This window comes from Cyprinodon variegatus, unplaced genomic scaffold, assembly GCF_000732505.1.
Source record: "Cyprinodon variegatus isolate N-32 unplaced genomic scaffold, C_variegatus-1.0 Scaffold1369, whole genome shotgun sequence".
NCBI lineage: Eukaryota > Metazoa > Chordata > Actinopteri > Cyprinodontiformes > Cyprinodontidae > Cyprinodon > Cyprinodon variegatus.
The window spans coordinates 8033-19573 of record NW_015151822.1 but is presented as its reverse complement, the minus strand read 5'-3'; the positions used below and the strand labels follow the sequence as shown (position 1 = coordinate 19573).

The 11541-nt window shown below is 37.5% G+C and overlaps 1 protein-coding gene across 1 annotated transcript in view; it reads left to right on the top strand.

The window, feature by feature from the left end:
• The window catches only part of LOC107103056 (NACHT, LRR and PYD domains-containing protein 3-like), a 27072-nt gene extending 16056 nt beyond the window's left edge, over nucleotides 1-11016 (top strand). Inside the window, exons 6-10 of the mRNA XM_015402574.1 lie at nucleotides 1548-1721; nucleotides 4960-5136; nucleotides 6837-7010; nucleotides 7478-7651; nucleotides 9383-11016. Of these exons, the coding sequence (XP_015258060.1) occupies nucleotides 1548-1721; nucleotides 4960-5136; nucleotides 6837-7010; nucleotides 7478-7651; nucleotides 9383-9416 (733 nt within the window). The 3' untranslated portion in view covers nucleotides 9417-11016. The remainder of the gene's footprint in view (nucleotides 1-1547; nucleotides 1722-4959; nucleotides 5137-6836; nucleotides 7011-7477; nucleotides 7652-9382) is intronic.
• Nucleotides 11017-11541: the final 525 nt, after the last annotated feature.

Below are 11541 nucleotides of genomic sequence, written 5' to 3'. Positions count from 1 at the left end.
GAAAAAATAATCGGCCGATTCATCAATTTTTAAAATAATCATTAGTTGCAGCCCTAATGTCAATTATCAGTTTAACAGACGCAGTTAGCTTTTCTATATTATAAATGGTTAGCATTACATTAATCCATTCATCCACTTTGGGCTCAAAATCACCTCCCCATCTTCTGGTGATTGCTTTCTTGCTAGCCAACAGCATCATTCAAAGTAATTTATAATTGTCTCTTCTTTTTAAATTGAGAATCTCAACTCTCCCAAGAAACATAAATTCAAAGCTGGTTGATATTTTAATTTCTAACACTTCATCAATGCACCTTTCATGAAAGTTAAACCTCTTAATTGTTTTAAACAAGAAATCCCACCTCACAGAATCAAATGATTTTTCTGCATCCATTCCTATTATTAAGGTTTCTATTTTTTTTCACTAATATCACTAATGATTATAATGGGTTTGTCTATGTTTAATGAATCTGGTTTGATCTAAACTAATAATGTCCGGTAATTTTTTTCAATACATTGTGCCAGAATTGCTGTAAATAATCTATAACCTATATTCAGCACACTTATAGGCCTATAATGTGAACAGTTAGTTGCATCTTTGCCCTCCTTAGTAATTACCAACATGAGGTCTTGTGTAATAGTGAAATCAATGGTTTTCTAAATTTTTTTTACCATTCTGCACTATATCCATCTGCCACACTTTTTTGAGCTCATTTCAAGCTCTGAGCGATGACCCCTGACTGTCAGTTCCCTCATGACCTTTTTCAGTCCTTTCCATGTGTCAGAATCTGTAAACAAATTCACCGATTACAACTTAAAGAAGTATTTTCTTTATCCGCCCTGTTATCTGCTGTAAAAAACAAAACAAAAAGACGCTGTCTATCTAGACTAAATTTGTTCAAAATCTTAGTCGATCTCTGTAGATCTTCTAAAGGCCTGTAGTTTCTCTTTGTATCCCAAAGTGGTCTCTGCCTGATCCTGTTTGCCTGCTCCCTGGATAGAGCGCACAGGGCAAATTTTGAACATTAAACGGGGAGCTACTTCGCTATGATGTCCCCATGTTCAACCCGGAACCAGAAAACCCTGGGTTTTTACAAGCTTTATATCAGCCTGCTGTGCAGCTACTAAATGTAAGATATATTTGGTAAAAATAAGCTTTTTGTTAATAATAACTCAGAACCACCTGGTATGACTGGGTATGACTGAAAATTAAATTAAGTCGATATCGCGTCATCAACTGTTTAAGGATGGAATTGGCTCTTGCTTCCCTCTACAGTGAGTAAGATGGCTTACATGCATCTAAGCTTTCTTTTTCTCTCTAAAATCTAATTTAGACACAATTGTGTTTGTGAATATTTTTTTTTCTTATGGGAGCTGTGTGTTGCCATCTGTATTGACCGTGCTTGATGGGGAAACTGTCCATAATGTTTAGTTTACTGGAAATAAGCTTCATGGATTGATTAGTGGATTGGTTTTATTAGTTTTTATGTATTATATCATGTTATTTTTCACTTGTGTTCTGCTTGCTTCCCTATTTTTCTTTTATTCAGATTGATAGACTGCAGGTTGTCAGAGATCAGTTGTGCTTCTCTAATCTCAGCTCTGAAGTCCAACCCCTCGAATCTGACAGAACTGGACCTGAGTAGTAACAAACTGAATGATGATGCAGTGAAGATTCTCTGTGAATTTCTGAAGAATTACCTCTGTAAACTGAAGACACTGAGGTGAGAGACCCTGTTTTGTGCTAAGACTGATTTAACATCCATTATACCATACTCTCAAGCTTACTGCCTACTTCACAGGATACAGTTATCTAAAACGGTAGCAGTGTGTTGGAAGTTATACGTAAAGCTCAAAATTCTTTAAATGGTTTTTATTTCTGTGCATCTGAAATACTGTAAAATATATTTAAAATCAAACCATGTAGAAAAACATATCACTCTTCACATCCATTTACATAAATTAAAGAAAAATAAACATTGTTCATAAAAAAATATAAGCAGAGGCTGAATTTTTCTTTACACATTCAAATATTTACTTAATCAAAAAATTTAGCAATGTAATATTTAGTTGTATATAACCACTGTTTTATAGAACTGCTGTGTTTCACAAAGCTAACAAACATGTGCCACATTTAGGCAGGTATTGCAGCCGAGAATTTTTTGACTACACTCGATAATTTCTCTTATTTTCTTGGTTTAGCCTCTGAACAATATTTGTAATGTCAGCTCCCAGTTGTGAACTGGTTTGGAGTTTGAGGATTGGGTTGGTCACACAGGTACTTTGATTTTGTTGGTCTGCAACCAAGATTAGATGAATAGTTTACTGGTATTCTGGGGTCACCTTTTCAAAATGGCCATTGTAAAGGTAATTCCTTTTTCCCAAAATGCAACATGATCCCTTTTAAATATTTTAATATGCAAAATCATCAATGATACCTTGTGTAACATAAATAAGCCTAAAACCTATAGTAAAAGAAACATTCCCTTATCTTAATCATTGAACAACCATGTGGACTGTGGCTTCATTTCAGTGTTTAGAGTTGTCTTATTTTCATTAGCCAGACAAGAAAAGTTTAACTCCATCTTGTGATTATTTTTGATCCTACAATACATTATACAGTTATACTGATTCATGAACGTGCTTATAATCTTTGTTCAGCTGATTTTCTAAGGATTTTTTCATGCAGCCGGTCTGTCTAAACAGTTCAAGACACTAAAGCAACCCGGACGTAGAGTCACACACTCGGTTTAGCTGAATAATTAATGAACTAGTAGGGCTCAATAAAGTAGGGCTCAATAAAGCTTCTTTGAAAGGAAAAAATAAACTTTTGAGTAATGGTAACCGAAAGTATCATGGCCACATCACAAGGAGATGAAGAAAAGAAAGAGGAACCTGAGCCCGGCTATTATCATTTGCCTTAAGTGCAGAAGTGACTATTACTGTTGCAAGTCTAGGTAGATGTGTGATGAGAACTAGGAAAATTTTGTCGAATTCACATGCAATGAGATGCGACCATTCAGTCTGCAGATTGTTGAGATCCTCATATACACAGCCATTGTATTGTCATATATGGAAATGGCTCATCTGTTTTATTGAAAATATTGGAATTGGGCTACCATGAAAAATTCAGATGGGCAAAATGATGGGATTTGGGTGGCATTTATCCAGAGGTGTCAAGTAACAAAGTACAAATACTTTGTTACTGTACTTAAGTACACTTTTTAGGTATCTATACTTTACTTCTTTACTTATAGTTCTTCCTACTTCTGACTTCTACTTATTACATTTTTACACAAGCATCTTTACTTTCTATTCCTTACATTTTTAAAACAAACGTTACTAGTTAATCTTGGCTTTAATGCAGAGGTCAAGGATTAGCGGACCGTGCCGCTTCTCCTGTTACCCCCAAATCTCCCAAAGCAAAGCCTCCAGACTCTGCGCTTCATTCCATATTTCTGCACTCCGACTTCCTCTGAGCTTTAGGAGAGCATGCGCAATATTATCATTAAATCCGTAGGAGCAAAACATGCAGAAATGAACGCTTAGACATATTTAAAAAATCCCAATCAGCGTCCAGTATATGTGCGGTTTCTGATGAAGATAAGAAATCTGCTTGCTGGTCTGTTGATGTACCAATAGTTTGCATCCAATCTTTTAAATAAACGGTGTTCGTTTTTTGAAATATATAGGAATTATGCTCTAATTTGTTATTACCAAACTGTTGTTACTATATTTTAATTTGACACACCGCATCTTCTCGCTGTACTTTTTCCTGTTTGGTGGGATTGCAATAGAGGAACAGAGCCTCAACATTTTGAGTTTGTTTGGCTCAAACTACTGCTGTGAAGCAGGATTCTCCACCATGAACACAATCAAAAAGAAATATTGATCGAGGCTCAAAATGAGCACCTTGATATGTGCTTGAGAATGGCTTTGTCTCCATTCGAACCCAGGTTTAAAGCCTTGTAGTGTAGCCTATCGTCCACTGCTCTCATTAAGCCAGAAAAAGGAAAAATAACAGACAGTCAGTTCAGGTATTTTATAAAATATATGAATAAGGAAATTGTCTATATACTGTTGTTCTCTACTTCAAAAAGCACTTAAGATTTTAAAATGGAAAAACTTTCTTTTCTTTTTCTTTTTTTTTTATTTAAAAATTCAGTGTATAACATGGATGCATAAACATCTCATTTTATTTTTAATGTTAAATTCAGTTTAAAGTAACAGATCTTTAAAAATGTCTCCGGACCTTTACTGGTTGATGATTTTCTTTATTCGAACCCCGAAATTTATTTCACATCATGTGCACCATCCAATGCAGATTATTGGTGCCCTCCACATCTAGTGAAAACTAGTGTTATTGGATGAGTCATATGACGCAAACACTAATTGGTTAGCTAAACAAAATCATCAGAAGCAAGAGGGTGTTCTTCAAACTGCAAACGTGAATTGTCTATGCCATGCTACAATGTCGGATTCAGAAAAAGTTTGTAGAAATGTCTGAAAGGTCGGACACAGGCGGGTGCGTATGGGGAAAAGGAGATCAACAAGACCTCCCTCATCCTTGGCCCTATCTCAAATTCATTTCTTTTTAGAAATAGTCGGAAAGTTGAGCTTTCAATTCATATAGTTGCATCTGGCTGTTTTTCTAAAGGTAACTTTATACCTAATGTATTTTTTTGGAGCACATATTTTTTCATTTTTACTTGAGTAAAGAGGTCCAGTTGATACTTGAACTTTTACCAGTGTTTTTAAACTGCGGTATCTATACTTCTACTTAAGTAACAAATGTGGGTACTTTTGACACCACTGCATTTATCTGCTGTGTGACCCTAACCTTTGACCCTGCTGTATTTACCATGTGGTAATATTATCTCTGTCAAAAACAGTTATTTATCTGCTCTTTCTCGTTGGACTGCTATGAATTTAAACACAAATGTTTTTTGTTTTTCCGCTTAGATTGTGGGGCTGTTGTTTGTCAGAGAACAGCTGTGCTTCTCTGGGCTCAGCTCTGAAGTCCAACCCCTCCCATCTGACAGAACTGGACCTGAACAGAAACAAAGACCTGAAAGATGCTGGAGTTGAGGAGTTATGCCATTTTTTCAAGCGTTCACTCTGTCGACTAAATATACTCAAGTAAGATTTCATAAGATAAATATAAGATGAAAACTGAGTTAATGCTCACCTTCAAGCAGACGGATCGTGAAGTAGTTATCCACACTTTTTGTTGGAACTTTGTTTTTCATTATTTTGTCATGTCTTTTCTTTAGAGATTTATCCTGTTTATCTCTTATCCATGTTTTATCAAAAATTTAATTTAATTATATTGTATAGGGTTAAGTTAATTTTACACTTAAAATTGGTATATTGGTGTAAAAGAATGGTTTTCATTTGTACTGACAAAAACCAAACAACATTTTAAATAGCTTCACAGTGTTACTAATATTTTGTCCAAATACCTAGCAACACTTGGTGACAGTGGTCATATAGTTACTAATCCATCTTCATGAATAGTAACTTTAGTATAAACCACACTGTTTTTTCATCCATGCAAATGATAACAAGTTAGAAACTCACTCAGTCCTTACTGGCAAAGCCCTCCAGTTTACCAGTATTCTTGGCTTTAGGTGCTGCAACGCACCTGTGTCACTGGGTTAGTTGATTAAACAGGAATTATTGTAATTTCATCAATCTCAACAGAACAAAACCTTTTTCTTACCAGATTTTTAGCTCTCAGCTAGCTTTAATGTGCAGTCCCTTACACAGAGAATGTCTGAACGACTGTCCAGAGGAGGATGATGGACAGCAGAGCAAGCAATAGAGATAACTTAAAGGCCGCTATCAGAGCAACCTGGGCTCCCAGAGCGCCTTGGCAGAACTCAAGGTGCATTACCACCGTGCCACATCATATTTCTAAGGCAAGATTAGACCAAATTCATAAAAAAACGGTGGTGAACAAACTACTCAACAGTAGTACTTGAGTAAAAGTACTGATACGCATAGTCAAATCTTACTCAACTACAAAAAAAGTTACTTGGTCAAACATCTACTTAAGTTAAAGTATTGAAGTATTCACTTTTTAAAATACAAGGTATTGAAAAGTTCATGCATTTAAAAGTACTTAAATATTCAAAGAAACAGATTAGATTTTCTAATGTCACTACATTTCTGTATAATTTTCAGAGTAATTTTAAAGAAGCCTGTAACTTGTGGAAACCCTACAATGCTCCCTGCACGCCCAACGATGGCAGCCCTCTGCTCCCAAGGGGATGGGTTCAATGCAGAGAGTTCATTTTGTTGCTTTGTACTTGTGCCATTGTAATGATAAGTTTAATTCTATTCTATTATACACAAAGAACTTTGTCACCAAAAATAGGGACCACTATTCTGATTTTTTTTGAACAAACCAAAAAGAAAACAGGAGTGTCTTGATTTCACTATGGAATAGAGGTTTAAGGTTGAATCTATTACCACAAAGAAACTACAACTGCTTTGAGACTGTTGCCTTGAGAAAACAACTAATGCCTTCATAAAATTATAAACTATAAGAAATTTCTTCCATGAGATTCTTACATTTGTGGAATGTCATTTAGGTCTCTAAAATAGTGGAGTCTTATGGGCTGCTATTTTCCATGTTGATATCACATTTAAAAAAATAAAAACAGCAACATTGGATTGCAAAGATAAGCTGAATAAAAAGGAACAAGTAACTAACAGCTTCCATGGAGTAGAAAGTACACTATTAATTAAGTAAATGTACTGTGTAACTTTCAACAATACCTTTTTTTTAACCAGCACTCTGGTAACTTCAGCTAACATTTTTTATCTTTTCTCAGATTAGGGAACTGCAGTCTGTCAGAGAGAAGCTGTACTTCTCTAGGCTCAGCTCTGAAGTCCAACCCCTTCCATCTGACAGAACTAGACCTTAGCGAGAATCGCTTGAAAGACGCTGGAGTGGAGCAGCTCTGTGGTTTTCTACAGACTCCGAACTGCAAACTGCAGATACTGAGGTAAGAAGAGATAGCTTCCTAACCCAGACCCTTGCTCTAACCCTAACTATTATCAACATATACCTAATCCTCACCCCAACTCAAAGAAGAAATCTTTAACATCTGGGGACCCATTGAATGTCCCCATTCTGACCACTTAAGTTTCCCCACAATAAGGGAAATTTGATAATACACTACCCCTGGTTGTAGCTCAAACTAACGGCTTGATCACTAAGTTTGGCACAAAAATGCTATGCTATATGATTTTAAACCCGTTGATATAACAGTTAATCTAAAAGGGTGAGCATACAGTTAATAAATGTGTTTTTATTAACTGAGCTGCTGGTTGAGACCATGAAGCTACATATTAAGTCACATTAACATTCCATTTTTGAAGCAGTAGCATGTTGTCTTTAATTTCACTTGTCCTCTCTGATAGCTTTAATATGTTGCCTGTTGCATATTTTTCTCTCCTTTTCATCTGTTAGATTGTGGCGCTGCAGTTTGTCAGAGATCAGCTGTGCTTCTTTGGTCTCAGCTCTAAAGTCCAACCCCTCCCATCTGACAGAACTGGATCTGAGCAGAAACGACCTGAAAGAGTCTGGGGTTCAGCAGCTGGAGGATCTTGTAAAGAGTCCAGATTTCGAGCTAAAGACTGTGAAGTAAGTAGATGGTTGGAGTGAGTCCAGCTGCAGTCAGCAGAATTGTTCTAGACCCAGTTAGTATCAAAGCAAATGCAAGTTTATTTATATACCACATTTCAGCAGCAGGACAAATGATGGCTCTCGCCTACATAGTAGGCAAGAAAATAAAGTGGTTAATAAAGATGAAAAGAAGGCATCCTGACTTAATCTGGATACAGCAAATCGCTAAGCTCTTAAGAAAAACTGTACGTTTGCCTGAATTGTCCATAACTGTGTTGCGAATATGGCTGATAGTGGAGGAGGAGTAAAGTGCATATTTACTTTCAACAGTTAATTTAATATAGGGATCTTCCCATTTGGTTAATAGGAGCTATATGGTTTCCCACAATGTCTTGCGAGAAAATGCAGGCACAGCCAACCTGATGGAGTTTAAGGGGAAAAAAACATCATATCCTCATGTGAACTGTGTGTAATACATTTTTCACCTTTATATATTTGGGCTTTATAATTGTCACCTATAGTCATAAGCTAAATCTATGTAACTTTGTTTTTTGCATTTTTTTACCCTGAAACCAGCTGTCCAGGATCTGACAGCTGTCATCCATATATGTTTCCATTGTATAGTTAACATTGTCCAGATATGGCACAGCACTCCGCAGTCCCTGTCCTAACCTCAATAGTGATCTAACTGCTGACGCATGAAAAGTGAAGGAGGAGAAGCTAAAAGCTACACATTTCTGTATTCAGAATTGGCCCCAGTGTTTCCAGTAAAGCTGCAGGTTCTCAGTGGGAGGAGAACGGTGACAGGCTTCCTGAGTGGACACGGAGACACCAATCAGCCAATCAGAGGAGCCAGAAGCTGGTTGTGTTCCTGTGTTTGTGTTGATGTGAAGACGACTGTTGTTGTTGTGTTCATGTCTCCAGGAAATGAAGCTGGATTCCAGCTGCCAGCCTTCCAACATGTGTAGAGACACTGGTCCTCATCCATCAAACTGTGGGAGCATCAGATCTTATCTCAGACTCTTTGTTTTCTCATTTCAACAGGAAACAACTGATCAGTTTCATCTTAGCCACAGCTCTGAGATCAGTCTAAATGCAGCCTGGAAATCAGTGGCTCTGATTTCACAAACCATCATTCTATTTAGTCAGCAAGTGGTCTTTCTACAGAGCAGAAGCTCTGCTGAAGTCCACTCAGCACATCTGGACATGTGTCCTTCTGTCATTAGTCTGAATGCAGCCTGGAAATCAGTGGCTCTGATTTCACAAACCATCATTCCATTTAGTTACCATGTGGTCTTTCTACAGAGCAGAAGCTCTGCTGAAGTCCACTCAGCACATCTGGACATGTGTCCTTCTGTCATTAGTCTCATCCAGATGTGTTCAGGGACAGCCTCCATGTTTCTTAGTCAGCTGATATTTCAGAAACAGATGAGATGTTGATCAGCAGCCAGAGTTTGTGTCTAAATGGAGCAGCAGCTAACATGTAGCAGCAGTAAATCCATCACTATGATCTAGTTCAACATAAAAATGTGTTGAGCTGTGTGAGCTTGGAGCTCAGTGTGTTCACTCCAACATGTTAAGATAAGAGCTGAAAGGAAGCTGGCTCTGCTCCACAGCTGCTCTGAACAGGACTGAAGTCCCTGCTGCTCTTTATCCCGGATGTGCTGCATCACTGACTGACAGCTGATGGAGAGAGAGAGGCTGGAAACACTCACTGATCTCCTCTCTTTATCCTTCTTGTCTCTACAGGTGGAGGATGATCTCAGTGGAGGAGAGAAGCTGATCTGTGTCCTGATGATCGTCAGAGGTTGAAGCTGCAGCAGTTTGAGTTCAAAGAGACTCTGACTGGATCCTGATGATGAACTCTGAGTTTAGAGATTTTTTTTTAAGTACTTTTCATCTTTGTTGCTGTCTAGTTTCATATAATATATTGAAGACTAAAATTGATTAAGAGAATTTTTATTAAAAAAGAACCATGAAAAGTTTTAACAAACCTTTAGTTTATTGTTAAATGAAAGTAAATGTAAAAAAGCAGGTGTGGAGCGATCCAGGACCTCAGATGGACTCAGGAAGCCCTTCCAGTCCGGCCCCAGCAGGGTGGAGGAGGGCTGCTGTCATTAAGGAGGAGCTGCTTGGACTGAAAATAGAGTCCAAGGCTGATTTCTATCATTTGGCCTTAGCTCTTCCTCACCAACCCTAAGCTAGTGAGGTTGTCTATGTGTGGCCAAGTATTTGTTACCTTATGGGGACAGTGTTAGGCCGTTATCCCACAAATACACTACTTTGAAGGGACATCTGGGTAACTGGGAATTAGGCAGTCTGTATTGAGAACTTCTCCATTCTGTGATATCTCTAAGTTACTCTAAGTGTCGAAGCACTTTAAAAACAACCACTGCTGCTCCACTTTTCTACGTGGCACATTCACATGATTTTTATTTGTAAGGGGTAGCTAGTGATGGGTTAATGAGGCATCTTGAAGCGGTTCCACACATTGCCAAATAGGTTTCCCCTTTGTGGGGAAACTTAAGTGGTCATTGCATTGTCTGTCTCACAGAATACTGAGACCTGCTGGACATTTAAAGACACTACAGGCAGCTTATTTAACAGACTAAACTGAATTGATTTGATGACCTAGTTCAATGATATCATTTGAGCTATTGTAGGTTATATTGTATTACTTCATAACTGTGTTTATATTGAAAATATCTTTGATATTTTTAGATGCAGCCAATAAATAATGTAAACATATAACGTGAAAATTTAGGTGGAAATGTGAATGAGGATGCTTGTGGACTAGGATTTTAAATCATATTTTACAGGGAAAAAAAGCTAATTAACTTTAAGTCGGAAAAGTTGAGTGATAACTGAGAGGAAAAGAATGACACAATGAGAAAATCAAAAACGGCTAAAACGTTCCCATTCCTTTTTTTAGCAGATGCATCATGTTGAGAGATACATTTTTGAACCCAGTTTAGTGAGTCAGTCAGTTAGAAAAAAAACTCCTGGATCAGTCACATGACTTTCTGACAGCGACACATGCACCGATACAGTGTTTTACTCTATGGGCTTCACGCATGCACCCATGCATCAGTGGTGCTGGACCCATCACTAAGGGTAGCTAGCATAGGCTGCGCTAGCTTAGCACTTCATTTCCATTTCAGTTCAGTTTATTTATATAGCGCCATTTCACAACTCATGTTGTCTCAAGGCACTTTAGATACAATTCAACCAGATCATGCAATCAGACTGGTTTGATGTGTTATATCTAAAGAAAACCAGTTGCTTTCATCAACTCATTGACTTGAAAGCAATCCCTCACACCAAGCATGCTTGTAGCGACAGTGGAGAGGAAAAATGCCCTTTTACCAGGACGAAACCTCCAGCAGAACCAGGCTTAGTGTGAGTGGCTATCCGCTGAGGCCGACTGGAGTAAAAGGAGACAGAAGTAGACATACAGAAAAAGCAGAGATTACAAATGCAACTGTAAACCAGTTCTAGGAAACACACAGTCAGCTTTGAGCCAGCTCCCATGTCAGAGGATGATAGAGAGCACATACCGTTAGTCACAATTAGAGAAACAGGACTACACTGAAAAACAGGCCTCCATTTTTTTTCTTTAGTTTTCAGTTAATTTTGGTTCTGCCGTTTGTAAATGTTTTTTTTTTTTTTTTTTTAGTTTAAATGTTTTCCTACAGTTAATTTTTGTTTCCTGTTTCCTTCTGCTCATATTCTGAATCCATTTAAAGAAAGCAAAGACAAAATATTTCATATAATTTTTATAGAAATGAATACTCTAGTACTGGAGGCTAGTAGATCTTGTTTGGAAATGGGCCTGTAATTTCAGCTATTATTTGTGGGGGATTTTGTTTGCTAATTTTTATGCTTGCATCCTTTCTCCACCTCAGTGC